Here is a 27,746-nt window from a genome sequence, read left to right as displayed (position 1 = left end):
AACCTCTTAAATGTGGAGGAGGGAGATATTGCAGGAAATGAACAACTAAATTCCCTTCAAGAAATCTCTTTTTCCTCTTTTTTTTTTTTTTTTTTTTTTTTTTCCCTTTTTTTATTACTAAACCTCCCTGGCTGTGCCCTGCTCTGCATCCAGCATCTGTGGCCCTGATTCAGAGGGTGCGAGGCCAGAGCGACTGCTCGAGGTAATAAGGGGGCAACGGGGACATCTCCCAGGGGCTGGAGGTCAGAGTCGGGATAGATTACGGGGAAAAAATACATAAAAATGCTGCGATGTGTTCATTGCTCAGCCCTGGGAGCAGGAAGGGATGGAGAGAGGGGGCTGAATTGTGCTTCTCTGCCTCCCCGCTCACAGGGCAGAAACCCTTGCCATGCTCTGACTCGGTTTATTTTTAATTTCTGTCTATTTTGTAACGTCTAATTTTTTAATGCTGTTCTGCTTCGCCTGGCTGCAGTGTGCCGGGCCTGGCCGGTGCCTTTGTGTTCCCACCTGTGCCCCAAAAAGTCCCCGTGCACCTCTGACCCATGCCAGCAGCTCCAGGACAGGAATCCACAAAGGATGAGGATCGTGCCCAAGGGGTCGAGTCCCAGCTCAACCCCATTTCCCCCCCCCCCCAGTGGAGCCAGGATTGCCACGGTGCTGCTCCGGCCCCATCATTTTGGGAACGGGGGGGACATCTCTGTGCTCCTTTTGCTGCTTTGGGGAAAAAGTCTCTTTTTGGGGAAAAAGTCTCTTTTGGTCCCCAGGACAAGTCTGGCCTGGCTGTGGGGACATGGTGACAGCTCGGGGGGGGTGATGGGATGGGGAGGGACAAGGACAAGGTGCCACAGCACCTATGGGACCCACGGGGACCCCCAGCAGCCATGAGGGGAGCCCTGAGCACCCACAGGGACCCCTGGGGACCCTTGGGAGCTGTGGGGACCCCCAGGAGCTTTGGGGGGGGATCCCCAGGGACCCTCAGCAGCTGTGGGGGGCCCCAAGCACCCACAGGGACCCCCCAGCAGCCTTGGGGGGGGCACCGCTGGGACCCAGGGGGACCCTGAGCACCCATGGGGGACACGGAGGAGCAGTGGGGGACCTCTGGCACCCATGGGGACCCCTGGAAGCCTTGGGGGACCCTCAGAACCCCCCTGACCCCCCAGCAGCTGTGGGGACCCTCAGGACACGGGGGGGACCCCAGAAACCTTGGGGACCCTCGGGACCCCCAGGACCCAGGGGGACCCCCAGAAGCCTTGGGGACCCTCGGGACCCGGGGGGACCCCAAGAAGCTTTGGGGACCCTCGGGACCCCCAGAAGCCTTGGGGACCCCCGTGGAGCCCCAGCAGCTGTGGGGACCCCCAGGACCCGGAGGGACCCCCAGAAGCCTTGGGGACCCTCAGGACCCCCGTGGCCCCCCAGGACCCGGGGGGACCCCCCCAGAAGCCTTGGAAACCCTCGGGACCCCCCTTGCCCCCCCCGGGACCCCCGTTTGCGTCTCCTCCCTTCCACAGGGGACATTTTTTGGGAGGGGGTCTTTGCGCCCTCCCCCCCCCACACCGCGCACGCGCGGGGCCCGCCCCGGGGGTTGTGCCTTTGCCCCCCCCCACCTCGTCCCGCCCCCCCCCCAGCCCCGTCCCGTCCCGTGCCCGTCGCCATGAGCGCCCCGGGGCCGGGGGGCCGGGGGCTGAGCTTCGCCGAGGGGCTCCTGCGGCGGCACGGCTGGAGCCAGGGTGCGGCTGGGGGGGTCCCGGGGGGGTCCCGGAGCTGTTCTGGGTCCCCGAAACCCCCCCGGGTATCTGGGGTCTGTGGGGATGCTGAGGGTCCACGCTCGGGGTTCTCACCCGGTTCTGGGGGTCCCCGTGGGTGCTGGGGGGTCACGGGGGTCCTGAGGGTCCCCAAGGATCCCGGGGGGCCCTGGAGGACCCGAGGGGGCTCGTGGATGCTGGGGGGCCACAGGGGTGCCAAGGGTCTTCAGGGGTCCCAAGGGTCCTGACTCCTGCTGGGGGTCCTGAGGGTCCCCACGGCTCCCGGGGGTCCCCATGGCTGCTGGGGGTCCCCAAGGATGCTCAGGGCTCCCAGGGGTCCCCACAGGTCTCAGGGGTCCCCATGGGTGTCAGGGGTCCCCACGGCTGCTCAGGGGTCCCCATGGGTCTTGGGGCGTCCCCATGGGTGCCAGGGATCCCCACGGGTGTCAGGGATCCCCACGGGTCTTGGAGGTCCCCTTGGGTGTCAGGGGTCCCCATGGCTCCTGGGGGTCCCCACGGCTGCTCAGGGGTCCCCATGGGTCTTGGGGCGTCCCCATGGGTGCCAGGGATCCCCACGGGTGTCAGGGATCCCCACGGGTCTTGGGGGGTCCCCTTGGGTGCCAGGGCTCCCCATGGCTCTCAGGGCTCCCCATGGGTGTCAGGGGTCCCCACGGGTCTCGGGGGGTCCCCTTGGGTGCCGGGGGTCCCCGTGGCTCCTGCATGCCCCCATGGGTGCTGGGGCACACCGCCACCCTCCACGCACAAGCCGTGCCCTCATCCTTCGTGCAGCGGCACGGCTGGGGGCACGCTGCAGCCAGGCCTGGGGCTCCCTTTGGGTCCTTTCCCTTGAGATCCCCCCCGGGACATCCCCCAATTCGGGGTGTGGAGACCCCCGGTTGTGTGGAGCCCCCGTGAGCGCCGCTCCCTCCGTCCGCAGGCAAGGGACTGGGCAAGAAGGAGGACGGCATCAGCCAGGCCCTCAGGGTGAAGGTGAAATGCGACAGCGCGGGGGTGAGTAGGGTGACGGGAGGGGACCAGACCCTGTTGTGGCCCCAAAACGCACCCCGGGGGTGTGCCAGAGGTCCTGGTGGCTGTCCCCTTTTTGAGGGGTCCCCCTGCCTGTCCCTTTTTTGCCCCGCAGGTGGGTCACAACGCGGCCGAGCAGTTCTCCTTCCACTGGTGGGATCACGTCTTCAACGAGTCCGCCGCCAACATCGCTGTGGAGGACGGGCAGGTAGGGGGGGGCGGTGGGGAAGTCCACCAGAAAGCGGGATTTGGGGTCGCTTTTGGTTTTTTTTTTTGCATCCCCTGAGGCTCGCAGTGCCCGGCACTGCTGCACGCAGATGAAAACACCCATTTGTGGTCTGCTCCTGCAGGATGGCGTCTGCCTGAAGACCCTCGGTGAGCAGCGCTCTGGGATCAGCACCAAGAAGCCCCGCAAGGCCATCGGTGCCAGCAGCAAACTGTACGGCCGCTTCGTCAAGGTGAAACCTCGGGACGTGGCTCTGCAAAAGCTGCTGTGAGCTTTGCGCCCCCTCTGTGCCACGGACCTAGCAGCCTCTTGCTGCTGTGGCCCCTTTTCAGCCCCTTTTTTTTCCACGTCCCCCTTTCCCTCGGCAGGCAGCCACGCTCACGGCACGCGGCGAGGAGCCGGCCAAGCTGCCCGCAGGCTCGGAGAGCAGCGAGGAGGAGGAGGAGGAGGAGAAATTGGACCGCTCTTCGGCCCGCAGGCAAGGAGGGAGGGATGGGGACGGCAGGGGAACCCTGCTGCGGCTCACGCCGGTGTCACGGTGCTGGGGGTGACACGTCCTGATTGTGTCCCCAGGCTGACGGATGAGGAGCTGGTGAGAGCATGCGGGGGCCGCACCGCACACAAGTGAGTGGCTGAGGGGGGGGGCTGCGTTTTTGGGATCCCTGCTCCTGGCAGGCTGGGCCCCGGGGGGCGCATTCTGGCCCAGGGGGTGCTGGACCCCGCTGCGAGCACCCTAAAGCTGGGGTTGTTGCAGGGGGGCCCGTCACGGCCTGACCATGAGCGCCAAGCTGGCGCGCCTGGAGGAGCAGGAGCGAGCCTTCCTCGCCACGTACCAGCAAAAGAGGGAGCAGCCCCAGCCCGCAGAGCTGCAGGAGAAGAAGAAGAAAAAGAAGAAAAAGAAACGGGCTGGAGATGGAGCAGAGGCTGAGGCGCCACAGAGCTGCGAGCCAAGCGGAGAAGAGGAGGTGGAAGGAGAGGAAGAGAAGGTTGTGAAGAGAAAGAAGAAAAAGAAGGAGAAAGAAGAACTGGCTGAGGCAGAATTACCTCTAGAAGAGGCAGAAGGGGCAGAGCAGGCTGAGCATGGTCCCAAGAAGAAGAAGAGGAAGAAGAAGCGGAGGGAGGAGGAGTGAATGGTGCTGGTACCGCCTGGCTGGGAGGGCACCGATCCTGCCTGCGGCACCGGTGGGCACCCAGAGCTGTGGCCGAGCCCCTCGTGAGCTGTGTGGGGCTCCTGGGCTTGTTGGGCTGGGGCTGGCTGGAGTTTTGTTTCACCCACGGAGCCTTCCTCCAGCGTGGGGTGCACCCAGATCCCCCCAAGCCCTAGGGCTGGGACGTGTTTGTTACGGGTCCAACATCAAGGGACACAAGGGCAGAGCCCACCGCGCACTGGTTCATTTCCTAAGAGCATCAATAAAACTTTATTGCAGTGAAACGCTCCTGAAGTGCATCGTGTGACAGATCCTGGGTTGTGTCTACGCCTAGAAACACCCAAATTAGCTTCTAACCCCAAACCCCAGCCCTGGCAACCTGCAGCAAACCTCCATCCCGCTGCCGGAGCTGGGCAGCACTGAACCAACACGCGGTGCTGAGCCTCCTCTGGGCGCAGAGCTGCATCTTTGGCAAAATTCGGCCCTGCGTGGCCGTGCCCATGCCAATCCCCAACCCTAGGAGAGCTGCAGGACGCAGTCCGTCCCCGGGTACGGGGGCAGGTTCAGCGAATATTTCTTCTGCAGCGCCGCGGGCACGAAGCGGCCGCCCAGGAAGTGGTAGCGGCCGGCGAAATGCCGCGCCGCCTTCTTGGGCGCCGTCAGCGAGATGAGCATGTCGGGCTGCAGCCCGTCCGCCTTCCCCTTCTCCACGTCCCAGCCTGCAACGAACCCCAAAACTTGGCTGGAGCGGGGAAAACCTCCCCCCAACCGGGTGCCTTTTGCCCCAAAGGGTCTGGCTGCTACTCACCCGAGGGGATGTCGATGCTGGCCACCGGCACCGTGACGCGCTCGAGGGTGTTGAGGATGCTCCCGAAGGGCTCCCGCACCGCCCCCGTGAAGCTGAACCCAAAAATCGCGTCCACCACCAGCCCGTAGAGCTCGTCGATGAGCGCAGCCTGCAGCAGGGGGGGGAAACCAGCCTCAGGGTGGGGGTACAGCCCTGAGGAGGGGGGTTGTGTGCCGTTTTGGGGTGCTGTTTGCTCACCTCTGCCGGGAATTCAGAGAGGAAGGGGATGTCCATCTTCTGGCACTGCGTGGTCAGCCCTTCAAACAGCGGCTTGTTGGGGCGCTTGGGGTAATACACGCTGGGCTCGTAGCCCTGCGAGGACAAGGAGGGAGCCGTCTGGGGGAGCAGAAACCCCAAATTTTGCGGGTCCTGGGACCCTGGGGGCAGGGGGCGAGGCTCGGCCCCGTGCAGGACACACTCACAAACATTTTCAGGTGGCGGGCGCACACCAAGCCATCACCTCCGTTATTCCCCGGCCCGCACACGACCAGCACGGCGGGGAGGCTCTTGGTGAAGGAGCCGGGGGGGTACGCCTTGGGGTAAGAGGGAGAGCAGGGTTACAGCGGGCTGGGTGGGCACCCAAGGGTGCCGCTCGCCGCTTCCGCGCCCACCTTGGCGATGGCGGTGGCGCAGCTCAGCCCCGCCAGCTCCATCAGCTGGTCCACGCTGAACTTGTACTCGGTGAAGAGCTCCTGGTCGATGGCCTGGGCCTCCTCCTGCCTGGGGGGGCAGCGGGCACCCGTGGGACCCCTGCGGGCACCCGTGGGACCCCTGCGGGCACCCCTGGGACCCCAGCGCTATGGGACCAGGGCCAGCACGGGGGTGCCGCTGCATTTACCCACCCCCCACCCCACTTTGGTATTGCAAAACACTCAGGGACAGGGGGGCAGCCCCCCCCTTGTACTTCCCCCACCCTCTCCATTCCTTCTGCACCCTCTCCAACCCCCCTTGCACCCTCTGCAGCCCCCTGCACCCCCCCGCACCCTCTCCATGACCCCCATACACCCTCTCCAACCCCCCTGCACCCCCTCCACGCCCCCCCTGCACCCTCTCCAACCCCCTTGCACCCTTTCCACTCCCCCTCCACCCTCTCTACCCCCCTTGCACCCTCTTTACCCCCCCTGCACCCCCTCCAGCCCCCCTTGCACCCTCTCCACGCCCTCTGCACCCCCTCCACCACCCCCTGCACCCTCTCCAACCCCCCCTGCACCCTCTCCACCCCCTTCCCAAAAAAAACAGGACCCCTTACCCAAGGAAGCGCAGCCCCCCCGTGCCGGAGCCGTGCATGGCGCAGCGGGGACGGCTCCAGTTCCAACCCCGGCTCGGGCAGCGCCCCCCCCCCGCCGCCACCAGCAGCCCCAACCCCAACCCCAACCCCAGCAGCCCCCGAGGACCCCGCATGCAGCGCCCCGGCCCCGCACGGCTCGGATCGGCCCGGAGCAACACGGAGCAAGCGCAAGGGGCGGCCCCGGCCCCGGCTCCTCCCCGGGTTTGGGGTGCTTGGGGCGAGGGGGGAGCCGCTGGGGGGCGCTGGGGTGGGAGCAGAGAAGGGCGAGAGGCTTTGGGGTGGCTCAGCTTTATTTTGGGGAGGTTTCCAGCAAAATGGGAGAGGGGAGAGAGGCCGGTGCTGTGCGCGCTGGTGCGCAGCCGGGGCCGGATCCTGCTGCGGTGGTGCCGGTGGAAGGGGACCGCTGGTGGCCCCGGTGGCTCCGTGCCACCTCCGTGGGTGTCACAGGAGGCTGCAGATGCGGGACAGCATCCCGCTGCCCCGGCCGGGTCCCCAGATCCTGCGAGGCACAGATTGGGGGCTACTGAGGAGTTTTATAGGGCCGCTGGCACCCGCCGTGGCCCCGCCACCATGCCCAAGGGCTTGGGGTGGGTTCCCCGGTGCCAGTCCTCGGCGCCTGGGCACCGCACGTGGTTTTGGGGAGGGGGACGTGAGGGTCGCAAGGAGCTGCGGTGCCCAAATCCTGCCCGAAAACCCCAGCCTGTGGCCCCGCATGGCACCTACCGCTGCGGGGAGCGTGGCCCCAAGGGTTTGTGCTTGCTGTGCCCGGTGAAACGTGGTGTGAAGACAGCGGCTGGGGGCATGGGGGCCCGGGTTTTGCTTCGGCACGCACCTCCTGGCCGCAGATGGGTGCTGTTCAGGTGCCTGGGAGCAAAGCAGAGAGCAAAACGGGGAGTGCTGTGGGACGAACGCTGCCCGATCCCGTTGCCACCAACCCATCCCCATGTCCCAGCGTGAATTACCCCCTTAAAACCCAACGCGTGATGCCAGCCAGGAGCGTTTTGGCCAGCTGAGACAGTGGTGACGTTGCTGCAGTCGCTACGTCCTGTCCCCATGCAAACCTTCAGCTGAAATCCAGCCCGGCCGTGGCTCTTTGCCTTCACCCAGGAGCCCGCAGCAGGCCCTGGAGCGATGCCGCTCGCTGCGTTGCTGCTGCTGCTGCTGCCAGGGCTAAAAGGCAGCGATTCAGTGCAGGGAGCCCTGCCTCTCACCCACCCGTTAACGTGGGGCTGGCTGTGACGCCCCGGAGATGTGCTGGGACCATCCTCATCCTCCTCGGAGCTGGCTGGGTGCCGGCGAGGGGCCTGGGGCTTCGCTGCGGGGTCGGGGGCCGGGGCTGCTGCTCCTGTGCCACCGAGGAGGAAAGGTGAACAGGCAGGAGGCTGGCACGAGCTGTGCCGAAGCCTTGCCTCTGGCTGAAAGCCACCGTGTGGCTCAGATGTCACCTGGGTCGTAGTTGGCAAGAGGATGGGGTTCGGTTCCCCCCTCGCTGCTCGGATAATTGTTCCGGGAGGGTTTTTTTTTGCTTTGTTCCTCTCCCCACTGCTGCCTCCCCACGCCTCTGCCCAGCACCAGGCGACGTGCCCCTCTGTTTTTTTATTGCAAATCGGGGAAAAAATGCCCATCCAAGTTTCTGCAATCTGACTTTCTGAAAAATTCTCTTCCCAAGACCATGGCCAGTGTGGGAGCCAACCCAGCGTTTCCCTCTGCAGCACCCAGGACACGTGGGCACCACTCCAGACACACACTGCACCCTTTTACCTGGCATCCCAGGCTGTGCTCCCAGTGCAGGCTGGTGCAGCTCATCCCCAGCTTTCTCCCTGAAGGACCTGGGGTCGAGGGAAGGAAGATTTATCTCATGGATGCTGCTGGGAACTCAGCCATGGAGGAGCGAGGGGCAGGACACCGGCCTCTGCCGGCACGGCTGGAGCTTTCCTACTCACACCTTGCTTCCCCGGAGCCGTGTCCCACTGGCACGGGGCAGCACGGAGCAAAACTGCGGTGGGTTGAGGTCCTGTGGGGCACCAGTGGGGAGGACGGGTAGCCTGGGGGCCACACAGACGTGTCCCTGTCCCCCAAACCCCAAAGCAGGGCTCGGTCAGGAGAGGCGAGCAGCTGCACAGCTCGGGGAGATGGCAGAAAATGCACACCTCGGTGCAGAGCTTTGCTGGCGTCTCCACCCCTGAGCACCATCCCCGGCCCTATTTCGGGCCCCGTCTGGCTCCCAGCACCCCAAACGGCCCCGGGGTGCTGCTCACCGGCGCCGGGGCACCCCAATATGAGGGGTGGCGGTGGAGGCAGAGCTGGTGCTGGAGGGCACGGCTGAGCTGGCTGACAATCCGCTCGCCAGCGGCCCTGGGGGTGCCCTGCAGAGGAGAAATCCCCCCCAGGTGAGTCTGTCCCTGCGCTGGGGCTGGCGCTCACCACGCACTGGAGGGTCTGGCCCTAAAGGTTTCCCTTACCCGGCAGCGGGACAGCAGAGTCAGGGCCTCCTGGTAGTGCCCGACGGCTTTTTGGGGGTTCCCCAGGTGGAAGCGGGCGGCTCCCAGCCCCTCGCATGCTTGCCACTGCCCCTGCACGTCCCCTGCAAGGCAAAGATCCCCTTCAGACACTCGGCTGGGAGCTGTGGAGACCCCAGTAGGGCAGATGGGGCCGTCGTGACCAGGATTTATGTCCCCTTACCCGAATCCCTGAAGGCTTGCAGGGCGTGGAGGTAATTCTCTGCAGCAGCCTCGTGGTTCCCGAGCTGGCTGAAGGCGTATGCCAGGTTTCCGAAGCACTGCCCTTGGGCTCTCCGGTTCCCCACGGCGCCTGCGAAGCGAGTGAGGGGGTCACGTTTCGGGGCCAGAAGAGGGGACCACGAGGGACGCCGTGCGAGCTACCGTGCAGCTCCGCCGCTCGCCGGTGCAAGCCCAGGGCTGTGCCGAAGCTGCGCAGGGCGTTGCGGGCAGCGCCCAGGTTCTGCAGCAGCGCAGCCTCCCCTCGCCGCCCCAACGAGCCCTGGCACAGGGCGAGGGCTCGCTCGAAGCTCTCGCTGGCCAGGGAGAAGACGTGGAGCTGGGAGAAGCCGAGGCCGACCTCGTTGTAGAGCTTCCCTGCGGGACGTAGAGGAGAAACCGGGTGGGGAATGGTGTTTCCCAAGTGCCGGGAGCGAAGGGGCCCAGCACGGCGTTACCTCGCAGGGTCGGGTTGGCGATGCTGTCGCAGAGGGAGCGGCACCAGGTGAGGATCCGGGCGATTTCTGCCACCCCAAACCTCCGGCTCTGCAGCATGGAGCCGCTCGCCCTGCTCAGAGCCACCGCGGCGGCCTCGGGGCTCTCAGCCACCGTGTAGCTGTGGGCAGCCTCCAAGAAGCACCGGGCGGCTCGTGCCGGCTCCTGCATCCCCAGGTAGCAGCAACCCATCTCCACGGCCTGGTTGCCAGCCTGGCACGGCCCAGCCGCTTGGCCAAAACACTCCAGAGCCTTTGGGAAGTCCCTGAGCCCCTCGCCGGCCGCCCCGATGTTGAAATAAAGCCCCCCGAGGGGTTCACCCTCCGCCGGCTGCGACTCGAGGAGGAATTTTAGGCCCTTTCTGGGCTTGCCAGCCTCCACGTAGGCAGCCCCCAGATTGAAGGAGCAAATCCTGCGGAGCCGGGGGCTTGTGGTGCCCAGCGAGAGCAGGAACGCTTTCCTGAAGCACGCCAGGGCCCCCCGCACGTCTCGCAGCCCCAGTGCCTGCTGCCCGGCTTGTGTCAGCCCCTCGATCTCAGCCGCTTGCCCCTTGGCACCGTTTCCCCCTTCCTCGGCTTCCTCCACCACCGCAAGCTTCTCCTTCCTTTTCTTCTGACTCTTCCTCCTCCTGGCCATGGGGTCCACGGGGGCTGTAGGGTCCGTGGGGGCTGCAGGGTCCTTGGGGGCTGTGGGGTTCATGGGGTCTGTGGGGTCTGTGGGGGCTGCAGGGTCCGTGGGGGCTGGAGGGTTCATGGGGACTGTGGGGTTCATGGGGTCTGTGGGGTTCATGGGGTCTGTGGGGTCTGTGGGAGCTGCAGGGTTCATGGGGACTGTGGGGTTCATGGGGTCTGTGGGGGCTGCAGGGTTCATGGGGGCTGTGGGGTTCATGGGATCTGTGGGGTCCGTGGGGTCTGTGGGGTCCATGGGGTCTGTGGGCTGTGTTCTCAGTTCTGTAGCCATGGGCAGTGACACGCCTGCAAGAAAGAAGCACTGAGCAGCCTGGCGTGGCACAGCCAGAGTCCTGGCACCCCTCAAAACAAGCAGATTATTATTATTATTATTATTATTATTATTATTATTATTATTATTACTATTACTATTACTATTATTATTATTACTATTATTATTACTATCATCATCATCATCATCACTATTACTATTATTATTATTACTACTACTCTTATTGCTATTATTACCACCACCCTCCTCCTCCTCACCATTATTACTACCATTATTATTCTCATTATCACTCGTTATTACTATCACTAAGGTTTGGAGCCCGTTTGCTGCACAAACAGGAGGAAAAACCTTCCCACGGAGGACCCCAAGCCCAACCTCTCTGCTCATCACGTACCCAAGCAGAGGGGCGGCGCGGCGGGGAAGGCTTTTATTTGGGGTTTTCTTTTAGGACCGTGCCTGGCTGCACTTACTGTTGTCCTTTTAGGTTTTGAGCGGGCAGGGGGCGAAGCACGGAGCCCTGGGTGGGGGATGAGGCTTCCTAAAATGTCCCCGAGTGCCTCCTGGCCTCGCAGCCCGCTGGTGACGGCCGCCGGTGGCTCCCGGGTGTCCGGGGAGCAGCAGGAGCGGCAATGGCCCCGCAGGCTCCGGTTTCAGCTCCGCCACCATCGGGCTGTGCAGTGCCATGGTAACGGGGGCCTGCGGGCGCGTGGCGGCTGTGGCGGGTGGCACAACTGGCTGCTAATGACGGGTGACACAAGTGGCCATCTGTGGTGGGTGACACAATCGTCTGCTTGTGACAGGGGGCACAACCGGACACTTGTGATGGGTGGCACAACCGGACACCTGTGATGGGTGACAGAGCCATCTACTTGTGACAGGGGGCACAACTGGACACCTACAAAAGATAGCATAAACCATCCGCTTGTGATGGGTGACAATAGTGGCCAGTTGTGATGGGTGACACAACCAACTGCTTGTGGTGGGTGACACAACCTGTGATGGGTGACAATAGTGGCCATAACAGGTGGCACAGCTGGCTGCTTGTGACGGGTGACACAAGTGGCCATCTGTGATGGGTGGCACGACGGGACACTTGTGAGGGGTGACACAATCGTTTGCTTGTGACAGGGGGCACAACCGGCTGCCTGGTGGCACAACTGGCCACCCGTGACAGGCGACACAACCAGACGCTTGTGACGGGTGACAGAGCCATCTACTTGTGACAGGGGGCACAACCGGACACATATGACAGATGGCATCACCACTTGTGCTGGGTGACACAACCAGCCACCCCTGACGGGTGACAACAGCGGCTACTCGTGACGGGTGACACAACCACCGGCCACTTGGGGTGGGTGGCACAACAGGCCTCAGCCCCGCGCCGGGAACTACAAGTCCCGTCAGCCCCCGCGCGAACCCCCCCCCACGTGACCGCCCTGCAGGCGGGAGATTCGAATCGCGGGCGGGGCCGCGGCTGCACCATGGAGGGAGCGGGGCCGGAGCCGCTCCGGAGTGAGGGGGGGGGGGGGGGATTTGGGGTCGGGGGTTTGGGGTCGGGGGGCGGTTGGTTGTGTCTGGGAGGGGGGTATTTGGGGCTGAAGGGGTTGATTTTGGAGCCGGGGGGGTGTTATTGGGGCTGGGGGGGATATTTGGGGGCAGGGGGTGTGGTTTTGGGGCTAGGAGGGTGATTTTTGGGGGGCTGGGGGGTGTTTTTGGGGTCAGGGGAGTGTTTTGGGGGCTGTTTGGGGGTGTTTTTGGGGTCAGGGGGATGTTTTGAGGCCCAAGAGTGTGTTTTTGGGGCTATTTGGGGTTGTTTTGGGGGCTATTTGGGGTTGTTTTTGGGACCGGGGGATGTTTTTGGGATCAGGAGGGCGTTTTGGGGCTGTTTGGGGTTGTTTTTGGGACCAGGGGGGTGTTTTTGGGGCTGTGTATGTATTTGACGTTTGGGTCTGGGCGTGGTGGGGGTGTGTTTTTGGGGCTGGGGCGTGCTGCTGTTGCCCCCCAGCACTTTTGGGGTCCCCTGGCTATTTCCAGTCCCCCTCCCCAAACCCCTCCCAGCTGTGGGACCCCCCCACACTCATTTAGGAAAGGGGGGAGCTGGAATCCTCCCTCCCCACCCCAAAAAGTACCGAAATCCCAGCTTTCCTTTGACGACCCTCCTCCGAGGGGGGGCTATGGGCACCCCAAAACCCCCCCCGAGCCTGGGGGGGTGACGGGGGTCCCTGTGCCCCCCCCAGATGGGCGCCTCACGGCGGACGAGATGGACGAGCGGCGGCGGCAGAACGTGGCCTACCAGTACCTGTGCCGCCTGGAGGAAGCCAAGCGGTGAGGCTGAACCCCCCCCCGCTTCAAAACAGACCCCAAATTTATTTTTTTGGGGGGGGGTGGTTGAACAGGAAGAAGCCCCATGGGGTGGGCATCCCCCTTCCCCTGTTACGGGGCGGCCCCGTAAGCACAGAGGGAGGGGGATGAGTCCCCTTTGGGCGCACCCTTCCCTTTTGGGGTGGTGTTTTTGGGGTCTGTGACCCCCCACCCTCCCAATTTTCCCCCCCCCCCAGCTGGATGGAGGCCTGCCTGGGCGAGGAGCTGCCCCCCCCCACGGAGCTGGAGGAGAGCCTGCGCAACGGGGTCCTGCTGGCCAAGCTGGGCCACTGCTTCGCCCCCGACGTGGTCCCTGCCAAGAAGATTTATGACCGCGACCAGACGCGGTACAAGGCAAGTCCGTGGCACATTGGGGGGGGACATTCCTCAGGGCCTCCCCCCCCAAAAAAAAAATCCACAGGTTTTGAGGCATCTGGGCAAAGTTTGCATGCAAAAAAGGGCTTCTCATGCAGTGTAAAAGGAAGAAAAATCAGCAAAAAGCAAATTTGTTGCTCCGGTAGCTGGCGGGGGTGGGTTTTCTCCCGGCTTCGGTGGCTGTGGGGCTTCCTTGGGGGGGGGGGGGGGGGGGGGGGGGGTGCTCTGAAAATTGGGGGAAGGGGCTGATGGCAGCGGCTTTGGGGTGGTTTGGTGAAGCAGGGCCTTGTCCCAGGGGTGGATTTTGCCTTTTTTTTTGCCCCTAACTTTGGGGTTTTGGGGTTTGGGGGAGATTGGGGGGGTCCCAGGAGCTTCATCCTGGCTTGATTTTTCTTCACCCCCCCTCCAGGCGAGCGGCCTCCACTTTCGGCACACGGACAACATCAACCACTGGCGCGATGCCATGAGCCGCGTGGGCCTGCCCTCGGTAAGGTGTCCCCGGTGCTGCCCCCCCTCCAAAAACCCCCACTACTTGTGGGGGGGGCTTCGTCTCTCTCCCACCCACCTTTGGGACCTTTTTCTCCGGGGGCTGGCTCGCTGCCGGCGCCGTCGGCTGCTTTTCGGAGGGGTTTGGTGGTGGCATTTGGTGGCACTCACGGCCACCTTGCCACGCTGGCAGCTCTTCCACCCAGAGACCACCGACATCTACGACAAGAAGAACATGCCGCGGGTGGTCTACTGCATCCATGCGCTCAGGTGGGTCCAAAATTGCAGCGTTTCTCCCTAAAACGGGGCTCATCGTGGTGGCACCGGGGCTGCCGCGCTCCCCTTTTCCCAGCCTGGTACCCGAAGGACCTGGGGCAGGGAGGGAGAAGCGAGGACGAGGGCTCACGGCGTGGGTCTGCTTCTTCTTCCAGCTTGTACCTCTTCAAACTGGGGCTGGCTCCGCAGATCCAGGACTTGTATGGGAAGGTGAACTTCACAGGTGAACGTCATGAGGCTCTCAGGTCCCTCTGTGGGATGGGGAGAGGGAATAAAGAGGTTTCGGGAGCTTTCCCAAAGCTGCTTGGTGCTGCTGGGGGTTTGCTGCACCCCTCAGGCTCACCGGGGGGGCTCTGCTGTGCTGTGGGGCCGGGCAGTGACCCCTCTGCCCTGCTCCAGAGGAGGAGATCAACAACATGCAGCGGGAGCTGGACAAGTACGGCCTGCAGCTGCCTGCCTTCAGCAAAATCGGGGGCATTTTGGCCAACGAGCTCTCGGTGGACGAAGCAGCAGGTGAGGGGATCCCGGGGGAGCGGTGCCGCGCGTCGCCCTGCTGCCAAATCCACCAGTTGGTGCAAAAAAAACCCAAACCTGGTGCCGTAAGAGACGCCACGGCCTCACGCTTCTCCATCCCACCCCGTCCCCAGTCCACGCGGCCGTGCTGGCCATCAACGAGGCGGTGGAGCAGGGGGTGGCGGCGCAGACGATGGAGGCTCTCCTCAACCCCAATGCCATGCTGCTCGACCTGCGCCCGGTGCTGGCGGGCGCCTACCAGGAGGTGCTGCACCGGGCCAAGAGGGAGAAGGGCAGCAACGCCAGGAACAGGGTGAGGACGGCACCAAAAACCTGCGAGGGGGGTGGGAGCCCACCCCGTTGGAATTTTTGGGGGGGTAAAAAGTGACGGGGAAGGGTTTCTCTTTTGGGGTTGGGGGTTGGGAAATGGGCCCAGAGCTCAGCAGGGTGGAAAGCTCACGGGGGGCACCCCGTCTGCAGCACCTGCGGGCGATTCCAGACGGCGAGGATATCTACGACCGCTGCCTGACGCAGGCTGAGATACAGGGGAACATCAACAAGGCGAACGGTGAGCGCGGTGTTCCTGCTGGGGGGGCCCCAGGGTGCTGTCCCGGTGCTCCAGGAGAGCCTGGGTGGGGTGGTGGGTGCCCAGATAGGAGCTGGGTGCTCACAGCTGGCAGGGTGCACGTTTCTGAGGAGAAATCAGTGGGATTTGGGCAGGCTGGTGGTCTCAGCCGCAGCTTGCTTCGATCCTGGAGGTGTGACCTGGCCTCTCCCCTAGTGCAAGGAGCTCTGGAGGACGTAGATGATGCCCTGGAGAGACAGGACGTGCTGGCGCTGTACCGTGCCCTGCAGGACCCCGTCCTGGCCCTGCGCCACCTCCGCCGGGACAACCTCGACCGCTACCTGGAGCAGCTCGGCGCGGACCGGCAGCAGAAGGCCCTGGTAGGAAGGGGCTGGCACCCCATAGCTGTGGGTTCCCAGGGCCAAGCAGGACCTGGGGCACTTGTAGATTCCCCCCACCTTTTTTTTTTGCAGGAGCTGGGCTACGTGGAGCTGCTGGAGCAGGAGGAGGTGGCCGCGGGCATCGCGGCGGCGAACGAGAAGGGCGAGGAGGAGCGAGCCAGTGAGTGGCCGCGGCGCATGGCGCGATCAATTCCTCCCCGGCCGAGCTCCGCGGGGAGAAAATGGGGGCACGGCCACGTCCTGCAGCCCCTGGTGTGTCCCCTGGTGTCCCCCGCAGTGCTGCAGGCCGTGAGCCGAATCAACGCCGCCATCCGCCGCGGGGCGCCGGACAAAACGCTGGAGGCGCTGATGGAGCCGGCGGCGCAGCTGCCCGCCGTGCACCCCCTCGCTGCCCCCCTGTACCAGCACCAGCTGGCCCTGCTGCAGCGCCAGCACCCAAGGGTGAGGGCCCCGCTTCCCAGCGAGGATCTTGGAGCTTCCTGCACGATTTTGGAGGCTCTGGGATGGGGTGAAAGGGAGCGGTGGGGTTGTGCAGGGGCTCAGCATCTCTGCTTGCCCTGCGCAGGGCGAGCTGGTGCAGGAGGAGCTGTTTGTGGCCGTGGAGATGCTGTCGGCCGTGGCGTTGGTGAACCGAGCCCTGGATGCCGGGGACCCCGACGGGCTCTGGAGCAGCCTGGTCAGCCCTGCCCTGGGGCTGTCGGACGTGGAGGATGGAAATGCGCAGAGGTAAGGAGATGGTGGTGGAGTGATGGTCTGGGGGAGATCCCCTGGGAGGGGACAGCCAGGGATCCTGGCGGTGCTGGGTGCTTGTTCCACCAGCTGCCTCGCTCTGTGCCTCCTTTATCCCACCAGGGAAACGAGGCAGCTGCTTCTGGCAGAAGTCCTCCTCGCTTAAAACGCTCTAAGCCATCGCCCTGTGTCCCTCCTGCAGGTATTTCGACGACTTACTGCAGCTGAAAGGCCAATTTAAGGAAGCAGGAGCAGAATTCCTGACCTGGAACGACGTTCAGGACTGCGTGAACGCCACCAATTCAGCGGTGCAGGACGAGAACGACAGTGAGTGCCCGCGCGGCGCGTGCCTGAGCAAATCCCCAAGAGATCTGGTGTGGGGAGAGACGCCAAAAAACCCTGTGTGGTGCTGGGGGGCTGAGCCGTGTGCCCTCCCCTCCTTGCAGGAGTCCTCGCCGTCCGACTGATCAATGAGGCTCTGCTGCAGGCGGACCCCCAGAAGACGCTGGCGGCGTTGCTGCTGCCCGCGGCCGCCCTGCCCGGTGTCACCGCGGCCGCCGCTCGGCGCTACCACCACGTCCTGACCCGGGCACGGGTGCTGAAAGCTCAGGTGGGGTTGGGAGCCTCAGGGCACCGAGGAGGAAGGCACCAGGAGGGCGACGTGGCGTAAAAACCACTTGGGTGGGGGCTCCCCAGCTTGCTAAACCCCCGTCTCTCCACCCCGCAGGCCACCAAGGACGACAGAGCTGTCCTCTGGTGGGAGGAGATCCAGAGCGGGGTCTGCGGGGCCAACGAGGACGGGGTGGCAGCGAGGCGCAGTGAGTGCCGTGGGAGTGGGGAGCTGCTGGGTGGGAAGGGAACCCTCTCAGCCCCCCCTCTGCTCCCGCAGTGGCTCTGGGCACCGCCGCCATCAACCAGGCCATCAAGGAAGGGAAGGCGGCGCAGACGCTGCGGGTGCTGCGCAACCCCGACGTGGCGCTGCGTGGCGTGGTGGACGCATGTGCCGCGGCGTACCAGGAGCAGCTGGCGGCGCTGGCGGCCACCAAGAGGCAAGCAGGTAAAGCCTGGGGGAGCCAAAACCCTCCTGGAGGGGACGGGGGCCTGGGGTGCTTCCCTGTCCCCAAGGGAATGGGGTCCTGGGGTGCTTCCCTGCCCCAGCAGCCCCGTGGGGGTCCCCAGCAGCTCTCCGTCGGTGCACAGGGAACACGAAGCCCCGCTGGGTGCAGCACAGGCTGCAGGATGGTGCCGAGTACTTCCTGAGCCTGCAGACCTTCGAGGGCAGCTGGGAAAGGCCACGCGACGGCGAGCTCTGCACCACGCACCTGAGCCGGGAGGAGATCCAGGTCCGGGGGGCACGGGGACGGGCGGGATACTGGCGGTGCCATCGGGTTGTGACCCGGTGCCTTGTGTCCCCGCAGTCGGTCATCACCCGAGTGACCTCAGCGCATGACCGTGAGCGCCTGTGGGCGTCCCACGTCCCCTTCGTGGTGAGGCTGCAGGCTCGGCTGCGAGGCTTCCTCGTCCGCCAGCAGCTTGCGGCGCGCTGGCGCGTCCTGCGGGAGGAGCAGCCGGCCGCCCTCCGCATCCAGGTGAGGCAGGCAGGATCCATCCCATTGCTGCGTTTTCCTTGGGGTTTGGGGTGCCTGAAGCAGTGAGCCCGTGGTGCGTGGAGCACCGGGTGCCTGCTGCTCTGTGCGTTCAGCAGCCGAGGCTCAACTCAGGGGCTGTGAAGCGCTGACAAGGGGAGCGCAGGGCTCGTTTTTCTCCCCACAGCCACTCAGGGCTCTGGTTTCGTCTCTTCCGTGCTGGGTGTTGTGGTTGCGTTGTCTTGTGCTCTCTCCAGGGCACCAGCTGGATGTCACAGTGGCCTCGTGCGGGTCGGTAGCAGTTCTCTTCTCTCTCCAGGCTTGGTGGAGGGGGCAGAAGCAGCGCAGAGCTTACCTGGAGCGCCTGCGCTACCTGCGAGCCCACGCGGATGCTGCAGTCAAGGTCAGCCACCCTTCTTTCCCCTCTGCTCCCACTTCCACATCCCTGCCTGCTGGCGTTTCCCTCCCTGCCTGGTAAAAAAGGGCACTGAATCGACGTCTCTCTCAGATCCAGGCGGGCGTGAGGATGTGGCAGGCTCGGAAAAGGTACCAGGAGAGGCTGCGCTACTTCAGGAGGAACGTGAGTGGTGGCTGGGGGCTGAGAGCGCTGCCCACCGCCGCGGTGAGGTCCTGGGGGCCCCCGAACGCGTGGCCAAGCCCCCAGTGTTTGTGGGGTGGCTGGAGAGGAGAGAGAAGCTGCCGCATCCTCCTGCAGGGCTTGGGGGAAAGAAAAAGTGCCCGGGGTGTCTGCGTGCCAGGCTGGTGGGCTCTGGGGAGGGTGAGGAGAGAAAAATCTCTCCGATTTGTTCAAAAGCCAGCAGGGGCTTCAAGATCCCCATCAGAGGGGAGAGAAGGGTGAGGGGAAGGTGCCTGCTGCCTGTGGGCACGTGAAATGCAGTGGCTGCTGGCGTGCAGCACCTGAAGAGGCTGAGGGTAGTGTCCTGAGACCCCTGTGGGGTTTGGGGTGCCCCCACCATGGGCACCGGTGGGTCCCCGGTCCTGGCACTGCCCAGCTCGCCGCAGGGCTGCATCCCCCTCCCCTCGTTTGTCTCGGCAGGTTAAAGCCATAATTAAAATCCAGGCTTTTGTGAGAGCCAACAAGGCCCGTGGGGATTACAGGATGCTAGGTAGGTGCCTGCTCATCTCCCCCCTCCAAAATAACCCCGGTTAATTGGGGAGGGGACCCTGCCCCTCTCCGCTGGGGGCTGGGGTGCTCACGGGGCCGTGCCCGGCCGCAGTCCATGCCAGGAGCCCGCCGCTGAGCATCGTCCGGCGCTTCATCCACCTGCTGGAGCAGAGCCAGCAGGACTTTTGGGAGGAAGCCGAGGTGCTGCGGCTGCGGGAGGAGGTGGTGAAGAGGATCCGGGCCAGCCAGCAGCTGGAGAGTGACCTGGACCTCATGGACATCAAAATCGGGCTGCTGGTCAAGAACCGGATCACGCTACAGGTTGGGAGCGCGGCGCCAGCTCCTTGGCCTCCCTGTAGAGGCTGGGCTGAAATCAGAGCTTGCCACGGCTGCCCTGTCCTCGTTCCAGGAGGTGGTTTCCCACTGCAAGAAGCTGACCAAGAAGAACAAGGGGCAGCTCTCGGAGATGATGTCCCTGGACAAGCAGAAGGGGCTCAAGGCGCTCAGCAAGGAGAAGCGGCAGAAGCTGGAGGCGTACCAGCACCTCTTCTACCTGCTGCAGGTGAGGCTGGCGATGCTCAGACATGCCCAGCACGATGGGAGGACCCCAGTCCCACACTTTTGGGGCTAATTGGGGTTCTCCCCGTCCATCCCCACAGACCCAGCCCGGGTACCTGGCCAGGCTGATCTTCCAGATGCCCCAGAACAAGTCGACCAAGTTCATGGAGTCGGTGATCTTCACCCTTTACAACTACGCCTCCAACCCCCGCGAGGCTTACCTGCTGCTCCAGCTCTTCAAGGCGGCGCTGCAGGAGGAGATCAGGTGGGCGGCCGGGGGAGGGTGCCCCAATTTGGGGACAAACTCGGAAAAAGCCTGGAGACGTCAGCAGGGACGTGGCGGTTCCCTCCGGCTGCTGGCTCCTTGCCTCCTCCCTGTGCTGGAGGACAACTGAGGTGGTTTCTCGTCTCCTTCCCACCTCCCCCCCAGGTCCAAGGTGGATCACATCCACGACATCTTGACGGGGAACGCCACGGTGATCCGGCTGGTGGTCAGCTTCTACCGCAACGCCCGCGGGCAGAACGCCCTGCGGCAGATCCTGGGCGGCCCGGTGCAGGAGGTGCTGCAGGACAAGACCCTGAGCATCCGCACCGACCCCGTGGACATCTACAAGGCGTGGGTCAACCAGATGGAGTCGCAGAGCGGGCAGAAAAGGTCAGGAGCAGGGGAAAGGAGCTCAGCCCAGCCACAGGGGGGACGGGACGGTGACGGGGACCTTGTCTTCTGCCTGCAGCAAGCTCCCCTACGAGGTCAGCCCCGAGCAAGCCCTCAGCCACCCTGAGGTCCAAAGACGGCTCGATATTTCCGTCCGTAACCTTCTTGTGACGACAGACAAGTTTGTCTCTGCCATCACCTCTTCTGTAGATAAAATCCCGTATGTATCTGAGGCATGGCCCTGCAGGGCTCTCAGCTGGAAGGCAGCTTCAGCAAGGCCCTAGAATGGGAGCTTGGGGGGGCCATGGGGGGGCTGCTCGTCCCATTATTGAGCTGTCAGCAAGGAGAAATCCTAAAATAATCTGTTCCTGCTCTTCCTCTAACGCCCTGTTGGGTTGGTGCTCTTTGCCTCTGAGTTTGAGCGCTTTGCTGTCGGTGTTGGGTGCCTGCGAGGAAGAAGCTGAGCTTTGAGGGAGTCGCAGGATGAAGGCTTTTAGGGAGATTTGGGCTGGCAGCAGGGCGGGAGAAGGAGCTGAGGGGCGATGCGTGCTGACAGACCTCTCCCTGCCCTTTTTCCAGCTACGGCATGCGCTACGTGGCCAAAATCCTGAGGACATCCTTGGCTGAGAAGTTCCCCAGAGCCTCGGAGGAGGAGGTCGACAAGGTGGGGACCTGTGCTGCTTGGTGGGGTGGGAACCTGCGTGCCTGGGGGAGCCAGGATCTCATTCAGACACACGTGTTGGTTGCCATTTCCCCCTGGACTTAAAAAATGTGTTTAAGTCTAAACATTTTCCTGGAGCAGCAAGGAAATGCCAACCGTGGGCTCTTCCCCGTGCCGCTGTCCCCTCCGGGAGGCTCCCACCCCGCGGTGCGAGGACAAAGCAGCCTTCCCTGCTGAGCTCCTGCTGTCCTGTGCCCTAGGTTGTGGGGAACCTGCTCTACTACCGCTTCATGAACCCGGCCGTGGTGGCCCCCGACGGCTTCGACATCGTGGACATCTCGGCGGGGGCCACGCTGCACCCCGAGCAGCGCCGCAGCCTGGGCTCCGTGGCCAAAGTGCTGCAGCACGCGGCCGCCCGCAAGGTCTTCGAGGGGGAAAACGCCCACCTCTGCGGGGTCAACCGCTACCTGGAGGACACCCACGCCAAGTTCAGGTGGGTTTTGGGTTGGCACCGGGGTGTGAGGGGTGGCGGTGGTGTCCTTGGGGCTCAGCGCCGCCGCCGCCGGTCCCGCAGGAGGTTCATCGCCGCCGCCTGCCGCGTCCCCGAGCCCGAGGAGAGGTTCAACGTGGACGAGTACTCGGAGCTGGTGGCGGTGGCCAAGCCGGTCATCTACATCACCGTCGGGGAGCTCATCGACACGCACAAGGTGAGGGCCTGAGGCCACCTGCGAGCGAATCGGTTTGGTGCAAAACGGCCTCAGGAGATCCCCGTGGTGCCGTACCGAGGCAAGCTCCTGGTTCCCTGGTGACTTCTGTTGTCTCCCTGTTGTCCCCAGCTGCTAAATCAGGGCATTGGTGTCCCAGATCCCACCCGTGCAACTTCGTAATTCCCAGCAGAGACTTGTGACCTCTCTGCTGCCAGCCGTGGGGCTGAGTCGCACCCCACTGGGCAGGGCGAGTGGTCCCATTTCTGCTGTCCCCAGCTCTTTGGGCTTTTTCTGTTCTGTTTTGCCCCGTTCCCCTGTACACCAGCGCAAGCACAGCTCCTCCTGGACTTCTTTTTAAGCAACAAATCCATATTTTGTGGATTCTTTGCTGTTTGTCTTCCCCTGAACCTCCTAACTTTGCGCACAAGAGGGGATTGCCAAGGGACTTCCACATTCGCATCGTTCCCTGGGGGCTTTTGATCGCAGCCCTGCTCCTTCACTTTGCCACCAACTCTTCTCCCTTGCACCCCCCAGCTCCTGCTCGAGCACCAGGACTCCATCGCCCCGCACCACGGGGATCCCCTGCACGAGCTCCTGGAAGACCTCGATGAGCTTCCCACCGTCCAGTCCCTCATCGGTGCGTAGCTCCCTCACAGGACGGAGGGGAGGGATGCGTGCTCTTGGGTTTTGGCTTTGTGGTGCTTTTTTTTTCTCCCCGTGGTGGCTCTGGGCATGACCCTGCACTGGGCAGGGGATGCCAGCTCTGCTCCCTGACCCCGCTCTTCTCTGTGCCCCCCAGGGGAGAGCGCTCCCAGCCCAGCGGAGAGCAGCGCTGAGGCCCTGCTCGCCCAGCTCAGCAAGATGGAAATCTCCCTCACCCTCACTGGCAAGCCACTGCTGGAGGCCGACAGCGAGGAGAGCGACGCCAGGAGCTTGCTGCTGAGGTGAGCACGGGCTCCTTGGGGACAGACGGACCCCACAGCCCAGCCTGGTCAGGATCCTGGGCATCTCTGGGGGAAGGAGGAGGAAAAAAAAATCCCTTGGAAGGCACCTGAATAACCTGCAGCTGGTGCAGCGGTGTGGAGAAGGCGCCCAACCTCTCTCTTGTCCCCAGCACCAAGCAGATGCTGGTGGACGTGATCCAGTCCCAGCCAGGAGAGTCCCTGCCAGAGATCCTGCAGACACCGGCGTCAGATCTGGAGGTAGGATGGGCATGAGATGATAAAATCACCCGGGGAAGAGGTGAGCAGGCTGTGAGCACTGCCCTGTCCTGCCTTGCTCCATGGCTTGGCTCCTGCTCGTGTGCTCCAGCAGCGTCCAGCTCAGTTTTTTGGAGAGCCTTGGGTCAAAGCTCAGGCTGGGAGCTGGTCTGCTCCATCTGCTGGTGTCCCAGTCCAGTCCCTTTTGTCAAACGTCCCCTTCCTGGTCCCCAGGAAGCCTCCCACGAGCACCTGATGCGCAGGCGAGCGCTGCGGGACGCCCAGACCCCCGACAAGCTGAAACGCAACCGCTCGCTGGCCGCCAACAGCCAGCTCTCGGTGGAGGAGAAGAAACGCAAGATCATCCGCAACCTGCGGCGCCTGGAGAGCCTGGGGCTCGTGGATTCTGCTCATCAGTACCAGGGGCTCGTTAATGAGCTGGCCAAGGTGGGCTGGGGCTGGGGTGGCCGTTCAGGTGCGCTCGGGGGAAATGGGAGCTCCCCGTGAGCTCTGTCAGCTTCAGAGGCTTCGTTTTCCTCCAGGACATCCGCAACCAGCGGCGCTACCGGCAGCACCGCAAGGGCGAGCTGCTGAAGCTGAGGCAGACCCTGCAGGGCCTCGACTCCAAGACCCTGTTTTACGAGGAGCAAATCGATTACTACAACCAGTACATCAGGACCTGCCTCGACAACCTGGCCGCCAGCAACAGGTGAGCGTACAGATGTTTTTTCAAGGAAAAACTCCAGTAATTAAAATATACGTGTAATTTTGTGTTCCCAGCTGGATTTTGTGATGAGCAAAGGGGATTTTCCTCGTGGTTGGAGCTGAGAGCGTGGTCCCTTCTCTTTCCAGGGCCAGCGGGAAGAGCAAGAAGCTGCAGCCGCTGCGCTACACGGCAGCACGGCTCTTGGAGAAGGGCGTGCTGCTGGAGATCGAGGACCTGCCCGTCAGCCAGTACGTACCCCTGCCCCCAGGGAGAGCCGTGGCAGCACAGAGCTCGGGCACAGGGAGGGAGGTGGCAGCTTTAGCCGTACTTTTGGGGCTGCAGTGGATGTGTGACCCCCCTCCGTGGTCGCCTCCCTTCCTTCCAGGTTCAAGAACGTCATCTTCGACATCGTGCCCTGCGAGGAGGCCGGGAGGTTCCAGGTGAAAGCCAAGTTCATGGGGATCGACATGGAGAGGTTCCAGCTGCACTACCAGGTGGGGAGCTGGGGGCTGAGAGGGGGTCCTGCCCCAGGAATGGGGCGGTTGTGCTGTGGGGAAGCCTCCCCCTGCCCCGTTTTCCCCCCCGTGGTGATGTCCGCCCCTCCTGCAGGACCTGCTGCAGCTGCAGTACGAGGGCGTAGCCGTCATGAAGATGTTCGACAAAGCCAAAGTCAACGTCAACCTGCTCATCTTCCTCCTCAACAAGAAGTTCTTCAAGAAGTAACAGGATGGGGGGGGGACAGGGGGCACTGGGGGCGATGCAAACCTGCCAGGGCCCCTCTTCTCTGCGTGCATGCAGCGTGCTTCTGCTCCCATAGCAAACGGCCTCGAACTGGGGGAACGGAGGGTTTGGGCACCCCAAAATCCCACCTCTGTGCCCCCAGGAGCAGGCGTGAGCCCTGCAAGAGCAGAGGCTGCAGCTGCTGTGGCTTTGCAGCGTAGCTTTTAAAAAAAATAACCTAGTTTTGGGGGATGCTGAACGGTGTCGTGGCCGTTCGGTGCCCGTATCGCTAACGGCTGGCTGCTTGAGGACACTACGGAGCTCAGGACACTAGGCACGTTTTTAGTGATGCAATCAAGGTTTTCTAATTTTTTTCTTTCACTATTTAAAGATGGGGAAGGTCAGAGTGAGGCTCGCCTCCCTCTCTGCACACTCCCTATAATACAGAGGCAATAACGGCTCCTGCGGACGCCCCTGCGCTGTTCGCTAGTAAATCAAGTGCAATAGGTGATCTCCTTTTGATTTTTTTCCTCCTTTTTAGCTGAATTTCAGTGCCTGCTCTCTAACTGAGGGGGGTGGAGTGGGATCGCTCCTTCTAAGACTGCCACGGCTGCTCTTAAAGCACTTTCTCCAGGAGCTCCTGCCCCATTTCAGGGATCTGGAAGGAGCTGGTACTGGTCCCAGGCACCCTTGGGAGCATTTTTTAGGACCTGAGGCAGTCCCTATTGCTACTTCAGCTCCTGAAATGAGGATGAGTCCTTGCCTGGGCTCAGCGGTACCCCAACGTAGTCTGTCTGTCTTGTCTTCAGAAGGTTTTTACGTTTTGTCTTGTCTGTGAGGTTTTTATGGATTTCCTTTCTCCGGTAAAAGCTGAAACCATTTTACCCCTCCTCTGCCTTTGCTCATTTACTTTAAATAAAGATGTATAATAAAAGAAAAACTGCTCTGGCTCCTTCCTCCTCTTCCTCCCCGGCCCCCCACCCTGAGCATCCTCCCCTGGGAGCCGGGTCCTGGCTCCCTCGGCGCGGTGCTGAGTCAGCTGCTGAGGCACCGACTCAGCTCTTGCAGGGGGAATTTAGGCCACTTTCAGACAAGCTTAATTCTTAAATAAATACTATGATTACATCTCATAAAGACTATGATTATATCTCTGAAGGAATGAATCGGGATCAAGCTGCAGCGCTCTTCCAGTTTTAAAATAGGACCGGGCTGCGTTAACCCCTTGGGTGCTGCTCCCCTGGGGGGGGACAAGAAGGGCTGGGGACAAGATTTTTGTGGTTTTTGTGTGTTTTTTTTTTTTTCTTTTTTCCACCTTTTTCCTCCTCTGATGGAGGAGCTGCTGCCTTTGCTCCTGCCGCAGCGCTTGCCGTGGATGGAGCGCTTTTGGGGACGGAGCGCGACGTGGAAACCTGTGCCCAAAAATTCCCGCAGCGCCCACCTCGGGGCGGGCTGGGGGGGGGTTTCTGGGGTCGGGGGGGGTCTCGCTCGATGTCCCCGTTCTTGTTGAGGGTCGCAAGGGGCTCTCCTGGCCGCGGCTTCCCACGGTGGCTCCGCCAGGTGGCAGCGCGGCTGCGGGGAAGCGGCTGCAGGCGCTGCGCAGAGCCGAGGGGCTCGGGCACAGCCCGGGTTGGGGGCGCTGGGACCCCCCCCCGGCTCCTCTCCTCCTGGATTCGGGTCCCCCAAAGGCTGGGGAGCGCTCCCGGCTCGGTTTGTGGCCGGAGGGGTTGAGACACGCGTGGGTTTGGACACGCATGGGGCGCGAGGCTGTGGGTGCCGCACAGTGCCTGCGTGCGCTGGGGGTGGCAAACGCAGGGGGAAATCATCCCCTGCACCCCCCCCGCTGCCAAATTCCTCCTGGAGGGTGTAAATTTGGGGATGGGGACAGAGGGAAATGCTTGGGCTCTGTAGGGCCCCGTTTCATGCAGCCCCCCTCAGTCCCCTCACTGCTCTCCCAGCCTTCGGGTGCCAGGTTTGTGCTCTTGTGCATTGCCTTGCTCGTTAATTGCCTCTGTAATTACCTCTGTAAGTGACCTGAGAGCTGGGTGGGCTTCGGAAAAAGAGGAGAAAGGGCTCCCGGGGGTGTGAATGTGTCCATACATTTGTATATGGGCATCTGAGAGCGAGAATGGGATGTGTATTTGCCATCTCAGACCTAACGGCTGCCTCTCTGGGCACCGGGGCTCAGCCCTGCAGCCCCTGGCACGCGTTTGCAGGAGCTTGGTGGCAGCTGCTGCACGCCATCAGTGGGCACAGGTGACACCAAACCCTCGGTGGGGCTGCCAGGGGCAGGGCTTCCCCAGCTGCGCCTGGATTTGGGGAGGTTAAAAAGCAGGGAGGCGCAGGGGCTGGCTTCTCGCTGGGGGTTTACAAGCCTAAAAAGCTGAGAAGTTGTTGAACGAGGATTGGAAAGGTGCTGCCGAGAGCCTCGACCCCATCAGAGCAGGGGTTGGGTGCTGGGCAGGTTGGTTTGAGGGCAGCGCTCCCAGGGAGCGTGGGCTCGCACCCGCATCACGTGCCAGCAGCACTAATCCTGCTCGGAAAGCCCGCGCTGCGCCCGCTAATCCCCCTAACGCGGCCACGGGGCTCGGGCTGTGGCTCTGCCCTGCTGAGCCCGGGCTCTTTGCACACCTGAGACCCCTCCGTGGGTTTGTCCTGCTGCGTCCCCGTCCTTCAGCTCCAGCCTCGAGGATGCTCGCACGCTCCCCGTCCTACCCAAAAGGGGGCTGAACCCTGGGTCCCCAAAAACCCCGCTGCTGGCTCGAGGTTTGGACATCCCAGGAGAACGCCGCGACTGCCCCTGAGCTCCGGACATCCCCAAAAAATTCTGCAGCCACCCCGGAGGTGGGATTCAGCCTGGCACGGCCCCGATTGCTCGGCACACGAGGATCCTGCCCGGGAGGGAGGTGAGCAGCTCCTCGGGTTTGGGGCTTTGCCGGGCTCCTCTCCAGGAGGCGCTGGGGTTTTGCAGCGCGGCTCCCGCTGGGATGGCGCGGGCTTGGTGCGCCGCAGAATCATCTTGTTGTTCCCTTCCGATGGCAGCAGCAGCTTCCTCGTGGGAGAGGGGGAAAAAGCACAAACCGAACCGGGGAGAAAATAAGAGGGGAATGTTTGCCGACTGTCTGCTGCGCGTTGTTGCTGTTTGTTGTGTTTCTGCCGTTGCTTTGGCAACCCCGGGGAGACGTGCCAGGCTGGAGCATCGCGGGTACCAGCGCCCTGCCGCAGGGAGCCGGGCTTTTGTAGGGTGAAGCAGCCCTGGTGGGGATGAGGGCTTTGGGATTGGATTTTTTGGGGGCTATCCCATGTGTCCAGCTCTGCTGGTGCCCTTCTGAGACGGGTTCTTGCTCTTGGCCTCGGTTTTCTCCGAGAGGGAGCCAGCTCTGGCACAAACCAGGGGAAAGCAGCTCCTGGGCCTGCCTGGTTATCCTCATCCCTGAGGAGAGGATGCTCCCCGGGCTGTATTTGGGCTCATCCCCCTAAAAAAAACATGGAGCAAAGGCGCTGCATTGCAGGGATGGATGGGTTGGGGCACAGCGCTGCGCCCAGCAGGCCGAGAGCTTGGGGCAGTGCCACGTGCGGGTGCGCCCGGACCCGCTCAGCTCCTAAACCAGCCCCCTGGGGCCAAACGCAGCCTGGTTTGTGCCGTTTCCTACCTCCAGGCACCTTCCTCTCCCTC

The 27,746-nt window shown here is 63.2% G+C and overlaps 4 protein-coding genes across 4 annotated transcripts; 2 read left to right on the top strand and 2 right to left on the bottom strand.

Moving 5' to 3' along the window:
- The first annotated feature begins 1,605 nt into the window (after positions 1-1,605).
- On the top strand, positions 1,606-4,426 carry GPATCH4 (G-patch domain containing 4). Its single transcript, XM_084303478.1, has 7 exons — positions 1,606-1,727; positions 2,680-2,753; positions 2,884-2,976; positions 3,119-3,226; positions 3,363-3,472; positions 3,568-3,618; positions 3,749-4,426. The coding sequence occupies exons 1-7, from the start codon at positions 1,652-1,654 to the stop codon at positions 4,122-4,124; spliced, it is 888 nt and encodes a 295-aa protein (XP_084159604.1). The 5' UTR covers positions 1,606-1,651; the 3' UTR covers positions 4,125-4,426.
- On the bottom strand, positions 4,385-6,390 carry NAXE (NAD(P)HX epimerase; the record flags this gene model as incomplete). Its single annotated transcript, XM_084303479.1, has 6 exons — positions 4,385-4,861; positions 4,951-5,098; positions 5,188-5,301; positions 5,412-5,522; positions 5,601-5,709; positions 6,239-6,390. The coding sequence occupies 6 exons, from the start codon at positions 6,388-6,390 to the stop codon at positions 4,659-4,661; spliced, it is 837 nt and encodes a 278-aa protein (XP_084159605.1). The 3' UTR covers positions 4,385-4,658.
- A 328-nt stretch (positions 6,391-6,718) lies between these two features.
- Positions 6,719-10,125, bottom strand: TTC24 (tetratricopeptide repeat domain 24; the record flags this gene model as incomplete). Its single annotated transcript, XM_084303320.1, has 10 exons — positions 6,719-6,776; positions 7,001-7,141; positions 7,493-7,622; positions 8,039-8,106; positions 8,221-8,291; positions 8,536-8,643; positions 8,740-8,861; positions 8,960-9,088; positions 9,160-9,372; positions 9,453-10,125. The coding sequence occupies 10 exons, from the start codon at positions 10,123-10,125 to the stop codon at positions 6,719-6,721; spliced, it is 1,713 nt and encodes a 570-aa protein (XP_084159446.1).
- Positions 10,126-12,697: 2,572 nt separating this feature from the next.
- Positions 12,698-24,076, top strand: IQGAP3 (IQ motif containing GTPase activating protein 3; the record flags this gene model as incomplete). The annotated part of the gene is made up of 37 exons (XM_084303319.1): positions 12,698-12,774; positions 13,008-13,164; positions 13,595-13,672; positions 13,865-13,941; positions 14,103-14,170; positions 14,347-14,460; positions 14,595-14,773; positions 14,941-15,028; positions 15,242-15,405; positions 15,499-15,586; positions 15,704-15,867; positions 15,992-16,152; positions 16,358-16,482; positions 16,602-16,765; positions 16,883-16,973; positions 17,045-17,212; positions 17,356-17,498; positions 17,574-17,744; positions 18,061-18,144; positions 18,250-18,321; positions 18,799-18,868; positions 18,980-19,188; positions 19,277-19,429; positions 19,527-19,690; positions 19,856-20,080; positions 20,160-20,300; positions 20,660-20,744; positions 21,002-21,234; positions 21,316-21,448; positions 21,983-22,085; positions 22,248-22,392; positions 22,563-22,650; positions 22,882-23,094; positions 23,190-23,356; positions 23,500-23,601; positions 23,739-23,847; positions 23,963-24,076. The coding sequence occupies exons 1-37, from the start codon at positions 12,710-12,712 to the stop codon at positions 24,074-24,076; spliced, it is 4,875 nt and encodes a 1,624-aa protein (XP_084159445.1). The 5' UTR covers positions 12,698-12,709.
- Between the last annotated feature and the right edge of the window lie 3,670 nt (positions 24,077-27,746).

The sequence above is a fragment of the Netta rufina genome, assembly GCF_964035555.1.
Source record: "Netta rufina genome assembly, chromosome: 29".
Lineage (NCBI taxonomy): Eukaryota > Metazoa > Chordata > Aves > Anseriformes > Anatidae > Netta > Netta rufina.
This window is presented reverse-complemented; position numbering and strand designations above follow the sequence as displayed.